General features: G+C 53.2%; 1 protein-coding gene across 1 annotated transcript in view; it reads left to right on the forward strand.

Annotated features, from left to right (window-relative positions):
* The first annotated feature begins 2,315 nt into the window (after positions 1-2,315).
* LOC105479779 (potassium two pore domain channel subfamily K member 3) overlaps positions 2,316-14,786 on the forward strand; it is a 44,038-nt gene continuing 31,567 nt past the window's right edge. Inside the window, exon 1 of the mRNA XM_011738034.2 lies at positions 2,316-2,650. Within this exon, the coding sequence (XP_011736336.1) occupies positions 2,368-2,650 (283 nt within the window). The 5' untranslated portion in view covers positions 2,316-2,367. The remainder of the gene's footprint in view (positions 2,651-14,786) is intronic.

Here is a 14,786-nt window from a genome sequence, read left to right on the forward strand (position 1 = left end):
AGCCTTTTCACCTTGAAAACCTGGTCTAGCAACCCTCTTACTCATCTAGACAGGCTTTGGAGGAACTGGCTTCTGGGGTGATTGTTGCCAGGAGCCAATACATCAGAAATGCATGGAACCTAACTTGTACCTTCACCTCTGAGAAGCTGGGAACGGCAGTACTTTTCTTCCAGGGAGCCAGAAGATGCAAAGGGAAAAAGACTGCAATAGGCTGAGTTCCTGGTCAGAGGGCAAGACCAGAAAGTCTGTGCCTGCAAAGAAACAAAGATCTTCCTTTGAAGGGGGAGGGGGAACACAGTTCTGTAAATGTAGGACCCTCCCATCAGGCTCTGAAGTCATTAGAGAGCCTCATATCATCTGATTTGCACACATGTGTTCTTCTTTGATCTCTCAAAACAAATGATTCAAGATGTGGGTAGAGCTAATATTATTATCTATTCCACTTTAAAAATTGAAAAAAAAAAAGAGACTCAAGGAGTCATAGCAAAGAGCATGGGCTTAAGAGGCAGACAGACTGAAGCCTCTTCCCCACTGAGTGAACTTTACTGATTCTCTACGTTGACTTTAGCCTCAGTTTCCCCATCTATAAAATAGGCATGACCACACCTACCTTTCAGGATTGTGGTAAGGGCTAGAAATGATGAATGCCTGACACACAACAGATGCTTAATAAATACTTGTTGAAGGAATGAAGGTGTTGGTGGCACTTCTGGGGTGTCATTGGAGGAGTGTAGTGTCCGGCAGTGACAGGTCAGCCCAGCCTGTGGGTAGATAGTGCTCCGGCTTCTGGCTGACTGCCTCCTGAGTCTGCTCTCAGTCGGGGGCCTTGGTGTCTCTACCCCGTCTCTCTGCGTGGCCCATGCCAGGGTCCTGTGAAGGACTTTTTAACCCTCCTTGGCACTGAGATTTGCATTCCAGTCATTCTGCTCACTCAGCCCATCCAAGTCTGGAGTTGTTTGGAGCTGGGCAAGGCCTATGGGATCATCTGCTACGACACCTCTTTGAAGTGATAAGGAAACAAGGCTCTGAGAGGGTCAGTAATGCCTGAGTTTCCACTGCCCTTCCCACCTCACCACCATAGCCACCATGTTGACAAATGAAGAAACTGAGACATAGGGACTCCCTCTCCTGCCCCAGTTCCCCCAGTCTGCCAGTGAGCCTCCTGCTCTGGGCCCCACCTGCTCAATTCCAGCTAGATCCTGGTTCTGCTGGGATGCCCTAAGGTGGTGGCAGGTGCTATATCCAGCAGCTCAGCCTAAGCCCAGCCTCGTGCACGAGTGCAGGACAGGAACCATGGGAGCCAGAACAGCCTGGAAGCCCCTAGGAGCAAAGCAGGAGGCCTAGACTCCCAGCCTGTGCCTTGTCAGCCAGTTCCAAGAAATGGGCTGAACTGGGAAGGCACACATTGCCTGAGAACAGGGCTTTCCCTTGGGTGTCAGCTCATGTGTGCCCAGGTCCACAGCTGGGCCCTGCCTTCTTCCAAGACAGCCAGAGTCTGGCCCAAGGGAGGACAGAGTGTGGCCTGGGAGGAAGGAACGCTTGGCTGAGTCCCAGTGCTGTCACGAAATGACTGCGTGGCCATGCGTGTCACTCTCTGGGCCTCCGTTTCCTCATCCATAGGATAAGGGCAGGACAGCGAGGCCCCAAGTGCCTCCTGGCTGCAATATGCTGTGATGAGGGTGGAGGGTGGGGTGGGGTGGGGAGGGGCTCGCTCTGCCTTCCTTGCCTTCCTGTCTGTTTCTGTGTCATTAGTTTATCTCCAGCAATCCAGGCCTCTCTGTCTCAGTCTGTTGCTCTCTGTTTCCATCTTTTGCTCTGTATTTTTCTGCCCGCCTCTCTTCTTTTTCTGTCTGAGTACACCTCTGATTTTATCTCCTCCTCTGTCACACAGCCCCCTTCCCTCAGTCCTACACTGCCTTTCTCCCATTCTCCGTAGTTATCAGCGTTTCGCTGTCTAGTTTTCTGTCTCCCGGGCTCGCTCTCTCTCTCTCTTTCTCTCTCTCTGTCCTGCCCGGGCTCTCCCGCGGCCGCCCCTCCCGTCCCCTCCGCCAGCCCCCCTCCTCCCTCCTCGGCGCGTCTCCCCAGTCCTTATTTGGCTGGGCGGGAGGGCTGGCGGGAGGAGGCGGCCTGCGGGCGGGGGGCGGGGGGCGGGCGCGGGGCCTGGCGGAGGAGGGCGGTGGGTGGTGCTGAAGGGACAGCTCCGCGGCGGCGGCAGCGGCGGCGGCCCCGGGCGCGGAGCGGGTGCCCGGCGCGGAGAGCGGCGAGCGCAGCCATGCCCCAGGCCGCCTCCTGGGCAGCAGCAGCGGCGGCCGGGGCCGGGGCGCGGGTCGGGGGCGCCGGGGGGCCGGCGGCGGCCCGGGCGGGAAGATGAAGCGGCAGAACGTGCGCACGCTGGCGCTCATCGTGTGCACCTTCACCTACCTGCTGGTGGGCGCCGCGGTCTTCGACGCGCTGGAGTCGGAGCCCGAGCTGATCGAGCGGCAGCGGCTGGAGCTGCGGCAGCAGGAGCTGCGGGCGCGCTACAACCTCAGCCAGGGAGGCTACGAGGAGCTGGAGCGAGTCGTGCTGCGCCTCAAGCCGCACAAGGCCGGCGTGCAGTGGCGCTTCGCCGGTTCCTTCTACTTCGCCATCACCGTCATCACCACCATCGGTAACGGCTCGCCGGGCGGGGGGCGGGAATCCAGGGCTGGGCGCTGGGCTCCCGGAGTCGTCCGGGGCCGATTGGGGCTGGGGGCAGGGGCTCCCCCGAGAGGGGCTGGGCGCCGAAACCCGCGCTCGCAGAAACCCGAGTTCAGCCTGGCGTGTGTGCTCCGCGGGGACGGGACTCGGGAAGGCGTCGATTCCTGGCTCCGGACCTGACTCTCCAGCCGGGCCAGCCCTAACTTGGCCCTGCCAGGTTGCAGAGGCCCCCAGGGACTCCGAAGTGTGTGAGAGGGGCAGGGACGACCGGCGGAGACTCGGGCAGGAGGGGTGTGGCCGGGCCAGGCCCTGGAACAGGGCGCTGAGTGTGAGCGGCGGGAGCGCGCCACTGCTCCCTGTCCCTACGGATCGGCTTCCACAGCCTAGCAGGTCTACACCTGCTGGGCTCCGGGGAGGCATGAGGATGCCGGAATGCGGCACTTCGGGGCACTCGGGGCCACCCAATGACGGCGGCTGTGAGTGTACGTGTGTCTGCGTGTTTCAGCTCCAGGAGTTTGGTCGCCACCAGTCAGTGCCTGTGATTTTCTTAGAGCGGCAGAACTGGTGTGGGAAGCCAGATCTGGCCTTGTCAGCCTTCTCTGCTGTCCCAGCAAAACAGTCACCTCACAGGAATGGCCCCAGTTCTCCTTTCCAAGCCAGGGCAGATCACCATGTAGGAGGCCACACGTACACCCAGACTGTCCGACAACACAGGCATAGGCACACAGGCACACAGGTACACACAGGCACTCACAGGGTACACACAGGGCAGTCACACACAGGCACACACACAGGCACACACACACACAGAATGCACAAACGTCCAGGAAAGGAATCTCTAGCCAGGCCCTTGGTGGTGCTATTCAAAACTGTCCAGATGGGAGTAACAGCTTACCTGTCCCCAACACCCTATGATTCCAGCCCAGCTCCAACACTGCCATGCTATATGACCTTGGGCAAGTCCTTTCCCCTGCCTGGGTCTCAGGCTCACCTCCAGACAAGGAGGGGTGGCCGAAATGATCTCAAGAGCTCCTCCCCAGCCCTGACATGCTTGGATTCTGAGATGAAACTCACCTTCCCCCAAAGCCCATTGAGATGCCTCCAGAAACAGTTTCCTCCGTCTTTACCGTTCCCTCTCCTCTCCCTAGTCCCCTTCCCTGCTTTGGTCAGGCTCCCAGGGGTTCACTGCCATTTAGCGCAGCCCATGAAGATAGTATTGTTTTCCTGAGAGTCAACAGGAGCTGAGGGAGTAACAGACAGGACTGGATGCTGTTCCTGCTGTCTGTCCACTGCAGGACGCTGTTCCAAGAATCTACTGCTCCCTGGGGACCATGGGGAGCTATGCTGTGTCGTTTCTGGATTCTTCTCTTGGAAGAGGGAGGAAAGGGCCCTGGGAGTGGATGTAGCCCAGCTGGGGCACCTCTGGGTCCTACTGATCCTGTGAGTTTAGGGTGGACGATCAGATTTAGGTCTGACCAAAGAGGAGCCCGCCTCCTGAAAAAGACCAGCCCAGGTTTGGTCTGCAGTCTCCTCCACTCTCACACCCCACTACTACTTGCCAGGATTTCAGTATCCGTTTAGCTGTCTGGAGAATCAGAAGAATCAGACCGAGCATCCTCGGACCCTCTCTCTCCCTCTTTTCCACACATCAAGCCTTCGCCTGTGTCCCCTTTCCTTCTCAGGCCCATGGTCCCCAGCTTCATAGTAACCTCCCAACTGACCTCCCTGCCTACCCCACAACAAGCCATGCTTCCCTGGACAATGCTGCCAGAAAGAAAAACTCAGCTGTCACCAAACCTATTCCCTTCTTGGAATCACTCAGTGGCTCTCCACTGTCCATGGAATCTGGTCTATGCTCCTTATCTCAAATTTTGAGGATCTCCATACCTGGCTCCAACCTCTATGTCTGACTTCACATTTCACTTCTTACTTACGTGATCCCTCTCAACAGTTGCCAACCTGTCTTCTGAGAATACCTTAAGTATGCCTGTCTGGCATGCCTTTTTCTCTACCCTTTTTCTTTTCTTTTCTTTTTTCTTTTTTTGAGAGAGTCTCACTCTGTCTCACTCAGGCTGGAATGCAGTGGTATAACCATAGTTCAGCACAACCTCAAACCCCTGGGCTCAAGTAGTCCTCACCTTGGCCTCCCAACGTGCTGGGATTACAGGTGTGAGCCACTGCGCCTGGCTCTACCTTCCATTTATCTTGTCCATGCTAACCTTCCAGGTCCAGCTCAAATCCCAGCTCCCCCTCAAAGCCTCCCAGGCCACTGTTCTGGACAACTGCAGGTCTCACTGGCAGGATGATCTGGGTGACATACTGTTGGCTGTTTTGAATGGTTATTCACATTATAGGAGAAGTGTTCTGTCTCTTTGACCACACTATACTTAATCTCCGTGTGGGCAGGACCCTGCAGTTCCTGTCTCTGTTCTCCAAGTACCAGCATAGTACCCAGACGCTGTGAGCACACACAGAATGCTATTGATGGGTTTAAGGTGTGCAGAAATGAAAGGGCAGCATCCTTCCCTCCACCCCTGCCATTTCCCAAAGTGCTTGCAATCCTCACCAAGAGAGACGCTAAAAGCCATGAGGGGAGAGGCAAACAGAGTGCGGTTCCGGTGATTATTTATTTATAAAGTGCTGGGCAAGAGGAAAGACAACATCAGACCACCACCCTGGTTCTGTGGGGGCCCCAGCCTGGCACTGCTGCCTCCCTCCACCACCTGACCATCCTGGCTTTGTGTTGCCTTCCACTGCAGCTATGCCACCTTGCTGGAAGCTGTCCACAGGGTCTCTACTCTAAGGAAAACCTATCTGGGCTGTGATCAGATGGTTGGAAGGGGCCCTAAGTTAGGCTGATTCTGGCCCCAAACCCAAGGGTAGCAGCCTGTGTTCACCAAATCCCTTTGAAAACATGAATGAATCTCATTCTGATACCAGGTGTCCCATTGGGATGGAATAATGACAGCACCTCCCATCATTTGGTACCTTAGTGATCACAATGCACTTGCATCTCATGTCATGATTCTCAGTCTTCACAACTTGGCGAAGTTGCCGGGCAGGTATTGTTAGCTCTGCTGTTTGGATGAAGGTGTGAAGGCTCAGGGAAGGGAAGCAACTCCCCCTGAGTCACCCAGCTGGTGAGCAGCAGAGTCAGAGTGGGAAGCTGGGTCTTCTGACTCCAAGCCCAGTGCTCTTTCCCTGCTGGTCTTTTGGCTGCTTCCTTTGCCTCCATATGCTCTGAAGCTCAGACCCAGCCAGACCTGACACAGCCAAGCCGTGCTCAGTGATGCCAGTTCACAGGGTGCTCATGCGCAACCCTGATTGGTTGGAGGTCGGCAGGGTCTGACTTAGTCATTCACCTGGTTAGTCACTGTCTCCACTGGCTGGAAGGATTCCTCCAGCTCCCTATATCTGGCCTCCCAGCCAGGAAACCCTTCCTTAGCTGGTGCCCTAAGTTCACCCAACACTAATAGAAAGTCATTTCTTAGGAAGTCTTAATCTCTTTAGCTGTTGAGTCATTAAACTCCTCCAGGGCCCAAGCCTCATCTATTCATAGCCCAGAGGCTGTCAGAGCAGGAAGGGGCTTCGGAGATCAGCTGGTACCACCCCCTGCTCTTACAGATAAGGAGCCAGACAGGTGACAGAAATCACACAGTCAGAGGGTAGCAAAAACCCGACCCCCAGTCCCCTACTCCTTCTACTTGTTCAAGATACTTATTCATTAATTTTATTAACAACAGCAGCAGCAACAACAATAACAATGGCAACAACTATTTATTATTTACTCTGTGGCAGGCTCTATGCTAGACGCTTCATTTGTACCTCCTTATTTAATTCTCTCACCAACCCCTCTAGATGGGCACTATTACCCCCATTTTTCAACTGAGGAACCTGAGGCTCTGAGGGTAGATGACTTCCCCATGGTCTGAGGCCTTGGAAGCACGGTGCTTGCCCAGATTCTATTGGACCTCTCTGACTCTTCTGCCCTGGATTTTTCACAAATTCTTTCTTCATTTCAAGAGCCCATTCCACACTGGGTTCGGTGGCTCACACCTGTAATCCCAGCATTTTGGGAGGCAGAGGCGGAGGCAGACAGATCACCTGAGGCCAGGAGGTCGAGACCAGCCTGGACAACATGGCAAAACCCAGTCTCTCTACTAAAAATACAAAAATTAGCTAGGCATGGTGGTCCATGCCTGTAGTCTCAGCTACTCAGGAGGCAGAGGCATGAGAATCACTTGAACCCAGGAGGTGGACACTGCAGTGAGCTGAGATCGCACCATTGCACTCCAGCCGAGGGCACCTAGAAGCCAAGGCTTGCCTTTTCCCCAACAAAGCTCTCCCCAGAAGCAGGGGGCCTCCTGCTCCAGCACACTCCATTCAGGCCTACTGCTTCCCACACCCTGGCCCCTGACCAAAACAGAGGACTTGTCACAGCTGTGCCCAGCACCCGCCATGGGCACCTGCCACGGGCTCACAGGTGCCCATTCTCCCACTGCAGGTCCTCGGAATCTTTTTGGCTCTAAGGCAACAACAAAGAGACCAGGTGATTGATACACTGATGGAGCTGGGGCAGAAAACCTGTTCCGCTCTTTCCCCAGCTTCCAGCCTGTGCTCAGTTGAGCACCACCTCCCATCGCCCACTACATGGCCTGAGAACCCTTAGACTGTGAATTCAAGCAGGTGATTCATGAGGAAACCTATATTTTTTACATCTTTTCGAGAAGGAAAGTACAGATGTGACCTGCCACCCCCAAAATCCCAGAAGTCCTAAAATATGAGAAGGGGACATTAGCAATCTTCCAAACACCCAGAGAGGTGAGCGGCTTGTCCACCCTCACACAGAGAGTTTAGAGTATGACACTGATTAGAAGCCAGGCCTTCCGGTGCCCACACTGGCGTTCTCTGCATCCTCCAGCCTGTCCCCCACACCCCACCATCTCTCTTAGCACTCAGGCCTTTGGCAGCTCATCATTCCACTGTTTGAGGTCTCTTTTGACTTTCCAAGGTGAAGGAAGGCCAGCCCAGCCTAGGAAAGTCCCGGCACCCACCTCAGTTGGCATTTCCTTCCTGCCCACAGGCTAGCCTGTGGGCATGCTTCGACCCCACAATTTCTGCAGGGCAGTGCAGGAACATAGGCACTGACTTGGAAGCCGGAGTGCCTGGGTTCATCTCAATCCACCCTACCCCCACTCCCCTACCGCCACTAGCTGTATGTCCTTGGACACATACAGCTTATCTAATCTCTCTGAGCTTGTTTTGTCATTTACAATATGGGGATAATAATATCTGCCTGCCAGGATTAAATGGGATTATGAAAAGAAAGTGCCTGGTACAGAGAAGGTCCTTAATAATCTGCCATTATTATTGTTATTAATACTATTGTTTGTGTATTATTACTTGCCTTACCAAGGAACTGCTCTGTCTCCCAAGGGTTACCATGACCACGGCTACCTCTGCTGCTTCCTAACAAGTGGGAACAGTGGGGTTGGGGGCCAGGAGACTGCCACACCCCTTCCCCTTATCTTCCCAATCCCACTCACCACCCCCCATCTCCCCACTCCGCAGCCATGCCTGGTGTCTCCCTAACTGTTCAGGCTCCTGCTCCTCCTCAGAGCAGAAAGCTAGCCAGGGGCTGAGCGTGGTGGCTCACACCTGTAATCCCAGCACTTTGGGAGGCTGAGGTGGGCAGACCTTGCAGAAAGCTATCCAGGGGCTGGGTGTGGTGGCTCACACCTGTAATCCCAGCACTTTGGGAAGCTGAGATGGGCAGATCGCCTGAGGTCAAGAGTTTGAGACCAGCCTGGCCAACATGGTGAAACTCTGCCTCTACTAAAAATACAAAAATTAGCTGGGCATGGTAGCGCACACCTGTGATCACGGCTATGCAGGAGGCTGAGGCAGGAAAATCATTTGAACCTGGGAGGCAGAAGTTGCAGCGAGCCAAGATTGTGCCACTGCACCGCAGCCTGGGCAACACAGCAAGACTCTGAGAAGGAAAGAAAGGAAAGGAAAGGAAAGGAAAGGAAAGGAAAGGAAAGGAAAGGAAAGGAAAGGAAAAGAGGAAGGAAAGGAGCAAGGAAAGAAAGAAGGAAAGAAAGAAGAAAAGCAAGCAAGCTAGCCAGGGAGAGAGGTACATGGTGGTAGGAGAAACTATGGAGTATGTTTGGCCAGAGATCTTTCTGACTCTGCCATGCCTCCTGTCTGCAGGCCCCATTTCCATACATCACCATTAGGGGCTGGAGGCACAGAGAGAGTGGGGGTGAGAACAGGACAAAAATAGAAGACACACGCCTGGCCACAGTGGGGACAGGACAAACACAATAAGTATTTTCAAAGCAAACATAAACAAGCACAGATGAATGTAGTGCAAATCACCACTATAAACAGCTTTCAGCTGGCTGCACAAACGGTGAATCTGTGAGTTGATTTTGTAATTAAAAAAAAATGTAGAAATGATTTCCCTGCAGTCAGCCAGCAGCAAGTGGAGACCAGGCTCTAACTGAGACCACTGTGGGTCTAGGCCAAGCTCAGTGGAGACCCAGGACAGGCACTCCCTCTTTCACTCCCTCTCCACCTTGGACACAGGGAATGGATAACTGTCTGTAACAGGCCAGGCGCTGTCCACAACATTTCCTGTCACCAGAATCCCCACACTGCTCCAGGACCGCAGGCGGCATCATCCTGCACAGTCAAGGAAAAGGATGCTCAGAGAGGTTCAGAAATCTGCGCAGGACCCTACAAATATAAAATGACAGCACCAGGACTTGCACTCAGGTCTGTAGCGAGTATTTCTTCATGGAGTCATGCAACCCCCATTCCCCATGGAGCCTCTGCAGTTCCTTCTATGTGAACGCAGCTAGCAGTGGTGGATGGGTACCAGGGTCTATGCAGGGTGCTTAGTTGCGGGCTCAGTTTCAGGGTCTCTTGCCCTCAGAACTATGGATAGAGCATTTAGCCCAAAGACAGAACAGAATTTTAGCTCCAATCTTCTCAGTTCACAGTGTGGAGACTAAAATCCAGGCTGCAGAAGGGGCTTGCTAAAGGTCACGCTTACAGTTATCAACAGAGCTGGGCATAGAGCCCTGTTTCCTGACCCCTCCGCCAGCCTCTGGTCCTCAGAGAGCCACATGACAAATGTCTTTCATGGCAGCACAAAGAGCAGTCAATCGCCCAGCTGGTGCCACTGCCTCCCTGTCTGTCCACATTCTCTCATTGTCCAGAAACTGCCCATGCTACAGCAGCTCCCAGGTGGCTCCCAGAGACCTTCCCCTCAGCTAGAGCCATCATCCCCAAGCTACTGCCATAAGTCACACCTTCACTTTCCCATTTGCTAGAGCCAACCTCAACTGTGGCCTGGAGCCACAGGTCCAGTTGTCCTGGGCTGGTGGCCTCTCTGACTGAGCCTGACATCCCATCCTCACCCTTCACAAAAGCAAGTTCCTTACTACCCCCGCTTCCTCCAGTGACACAGCAAAGATCCTGTAGTGAAGGGGCCACGTGGCTGCCAGGAATGTGGGGCAGGAGGCTGCCCTTGGTGCTAGAGAGGTCTTAGACAAATTGTTTGCTGCTGCTGCTTCTGCTTCTCCATCATCATCATCATCATCATCATCATCATATCATCGTCATCATCATCATCATCATCATCATTATCATCATCATCACCTCTCTCTCTCTGTCTCTCTCTCTCTGTCTTTGCTGGCTCTGTGATCATGGAAGGAGCAGATACTTCCCTGGTGTACCTGAGTCATCCCATCTGTATAGAGGAGGCAGTCCCCAAGGAACTGAGGAGGCCAGCTCAGCAATGCAGAGTTCTCTAAGTCAATACTTCTCAAACTGTAATCCACAGGGAATAACCTGGTTGATCTCATGTAAATGCAGATTCTGAATCAGCAGGTCTGGGGCAGAGCCTGAGATTCTACATTTCTAAAAAGCCCCCAGGGGACACTGATACTGTGGATTGGATCCATGGTCCACATTTTGAATAGCAAGGATCTAAAGAACCTGGAGACCTGACATCTGGGAATAGCCATGAAGTGTGTGGACCATGGTTTTAAGAAAAGGAACTTATGGAGCTGGAAAAGCCCTTGGGAATCTGGTGGTAAAATGTCAGAGCTGAGGTCCCAGGAGCTGTGGCCCCTTCCCTGAGGCTGGAGCAAGGCTGTGTCTTGCCCCATAGGAGCCAGCTACAGGGCCTGGGTGGAGTCACGTGCTGTGGCTGGTACCATGAGGTAGAAGAAAGGGAAGTGGAGAGAGTGGATGGAAAGGGAGGGGAGAAGTGGAGAAGGGCTTGCCTCGTGAGGAAGCTGGGGAGCAGGGGACCACTGGTCCTCATTTGTTGCCATTTCCTCCCCTGTTTGCCAGGAAGCCATCTTAGATCAATGGAGAACAGGTACCCCAGAGATTAAACATTAGGGCGGGAAACTGGCCCCTCCCTCATGGCATCAGCCTGTCTTAGTTTGGGCTGCAATCATAAATCACTGTAGACTGGGGGCTTGAACAACACACATTTTTTAAAAACTTTTATTTTGCTGGGCGTGGTTGCTCACGCCTGTGATCCCAACACTTTGGAGGCCAAGGAGGGCAGATCACTTGAGGTCAAAAGTCTGAGACCAGCCTGGCCAACATGGTGAAACCCTATCTCTACCAAAAATACAAAAATTAGTGAGGCGTGGTGGCGCATGCCTGTAGTCCTAGCTATTCAGGGGGCTGAGACAGGAGAATCACTTGAACCCGGGAGGTGGAGGTTGCAGTGAGCCAAGAAAGTGCCACTGCACTCCAGCCTGGGCGACAGAGAGAGACCCTGTCTCAATCAATCAATCGATCAACAAAAATGTTTATTTTAAGTTCACGGATACACATGCAGATTTGTTATATAGGTAAACCTGTGACATGGGGGTTTGTTGTACAGATTACTTCATCACCGAGGTAATAAGCCTAGTACCCATTAGTTTTTTTTTCCAAACCTCTCCCTCCTCCTACCCTCCACCGTCTAGGAGGCCCCAGGGTGTGGGGATCCAGTGTCTGTGAGAGTTGGCTTCCTGGTTTACAGATAGCCATCTTCTTACTGTGTCCTCACATCCTCACATGACAGACAGAGAAAGAGAGTGAGAGAGAGTGCTACCAGACACTCACCCTGCTGCAGGCTACAGTGTGGAATGCAGATAGTAGCACAAGACCTGTTTTCTTTGGGCCATGTGTGTATCAAACTGTAAGAGGGACATCAACAACCTGGGGGACTGTCAGAGGAGGGGAGCAGCAGGTCAAATGAGGGACACTTGGTAGGGGGGCATGGACAGCGTGAATATCAGCTTTAAATATCTGCTGGGCTATTGCGAGGTGAAAGGACCAATCTTGTTCGGAGTATGTCCAAGGGGTTGAACCAGCAGCAGTGGGTAAAATTCACAGAAAGTCTTGATTTAGTTCACTGTAAAGCAGAACTTGTTAAAATTGAAGCTGACCCAAGACAAATTTAACTGCCTCAAGAGGTAGTGAGCTTCCCATTACAGGAAGTATGCAAGCAGACACTGGATGGACGTACTGCAAAAGCCACTTGTATCAGCCAGGGTTCCACCAGGGAAGCAGAACTGGTAGGAGATACATATTAAGAGATGTATTGCAAGGAATTGGCGTACAGGTTGGTAGGGGCTGGCTTGGCAAATTTGAGATCCATAGGGCAGGCCATCAAGAAGGAAAGGTTAGGCTGGGCGCGGTGGCTCATGTCTGTAGTCCCAGCACTTTGGGAGTCAAAGGCGGGTGGATCACTTGAGGTTGGGAGCGCGAGACCAGCCCGGCCAACATGGTGAAACCCTGTCTCTACTAAAAATACAAAAATTAGCCAGACGTAGAGGTGGGTGCCCGTAATCCCAGCTACTCAGGAGGCTGAGGCAGGAGAATTGCTTGAACCTGGGAGGCGGAGGTTGTAGTGAGCCAAGATTGCACCACTACACTCCAGCCTGGGTGACAGAGTGAGACTCTTGCCTCAAAAAAAAAGAAGGGCAGGCTGGAGCTCTCTTCAGTGTGTGGTAAAACTGCTGTCCACAGGCAGAATTTCTTCTTCGAGGGAGCTTCAGCTCTGCTCTTAAGGCTTTCAACTGATTGTATTAGGCCACCCAGATTATCTAGGATAATCTCCCAAACTTAAAGACAATCGATTATGGACTTTAATCACATCTGCAGAATGTCTTCACAACAATCCTAGATTGGTGTTGGATTGAACAACTAGGGGCTTTAGCCTAACCAAGATGACACATCAAAAAGACCATCACACCACCCATATATCCCACGAAGGGTCACAATAAATGGCTCTTAAGATTTTTCCCGGCTGGGCGCGGTGGCTCAAGCCTGTAATCCCAGCACTTTGGGAGGCCGAGACGGGTGGATCACGAGGTCAGGAGATCGAGACCATCCTGGCTAACCCGGTGAAATCCCGTCTCTACTAAAAAATACAAAAAAAAAACTAGCCGGGCGAGGCGGCGGGCGCCTGTAGTCCCAGCTACTCGGGAGGCTGAGGCAGGAGAATGGCGTGAACCCGGGAAGCGGAGCTTGCAGTGAGCTGAGATCCGGCCACTGCACTCCAGCCTGGGCGACAGAGTGAGACTCCGTCTCAAAAAAAAAAAAAAAAAAAAAAAAAAAAAAAAAAGATTCTTCCCAACCCTGAGATGCTTTGATTTCTTGATCTTCAAAGGGGCAGCATAGAGAGTTAGAGCACCCAGAGTGGGACTCAGGAGCATCCTTGGGGCCCTCAGGCCCTCTAGGTCCCCTTCCAAATCGAATTGGCTTTAGCCTTCCTCTCAGTTCAGTTAACCAAAGATCATTTGAGATGTCCCGAGATCTCCTGCGTGCCAGTCACTATGTGAGGCATCAAGAGAACAAAAAACTCCCAGCACTTTGGGAGGCCGAGACGGGTGGATCACGAGGCCAGGAGATTGAGACCATCCTGGCTAACATGGTGAAACCCCGTCTCTACTAAAAAATATGACAAACTAGCCGGGCAAGGTGGCGGGTGCCTGTAGTCCCAGCTACTCGGGAGGCTGAGGCAGGAGAATGGCGTAAACCCGGGAGATGGAGCTTGCAGCGAGCCGAGATCGCGCCACTGCACTCCAGGCTGGGTGACAGAGCAAGACTCCGTCTCAAAAAAAAAAAAAAAAGAGAACAAAAAACTAAGACCTAGAGCCTTCCCCAAGGAGACTTGGGTCTAGTGGAATCCTGAATAGCACAAGTTGCATGGTGCACATGCTAAATCCAAGTAGAGTGACCCAAAGAGGGGTCTGAGAAGATGTCCAGGGACAGGCTTGGACGATGAGTGAGGGCTTCAGGAGGTGAAGATCAGCAGCCAGAGCTTTCTGGGGTGAGCATGACACAAGCCAGGGCATGAGCGTGCCCAAGGAAAGGCACTCGTGAGCAGACCCTGCAGGGCTCTGGACTCTGGTGGGTGGACTTGAGTGGACAAGCACTGGAAGGCAGAGTATGGGCCCAATCTGTGCGCCCCTGCCTGAGTCCTGACCAGTAAATGCCCCCATAACCCCAGTTAAAGCAGTGGATGCCCTGTGATTCCAGTTGAACCCAAGGGTAATGGTGACCTGAATCCTGATAGCCTCACTTCCCGCCCACCCTTCTCACCCAGCAGCCCACAGTCAGCCCCCAGGGAGTTTTTGGCTACCCTACCCCATTTCCTTTTCTGGGCCAAAGGTCCGCTCTGAAGCTCACACCAAGCACAGTTTTATTGATGGCTTGCAGGAGCACAGGGACAGCGCTGAGCTGAAGAGGATGCTGTCATCCAACACTGAGTGCATAGCTTCTGCATGGACAACCCCAGGCCCTGCTCTCAGACCCTTTTTCTCTCCCACACACCCCCCCACAAGTCCTAATTTCTGGATCCCAAGTGTACCCTCCTTGATTTCTGCTCCGGGCTCCGAGGCTTGGCATGGACTCAGTGTCCCTCATCAGGAATGCACAGGGCCTCTCCTAACCGCAACTCCGATTCAGAAATAACCATCTTGGAAACATCCTGAGAGTCACATTCCAGCCCGCTAGCCATAGGACCATCCGGGGCTTTCTCCAGGGAACTGAACTGTCAGGCCCCAGTGGGGCAGCCTGGGGAG

This window comes from Macaca nemestrina, chromosome 13 (genome assembly GCF_043159975.1).
Source record: "Macaca nemestrina isolate mMacNem1 chromosome 13, mMacNem.hap1, whole genome shotgun sequence".
In the NCBI taxonomy this organism is placed as follows: Eukaryota; Metazoa; Chordata; class Mammalia; order Primates; family Cercopithecidae; genus Macaca; species Macaca nemestrina.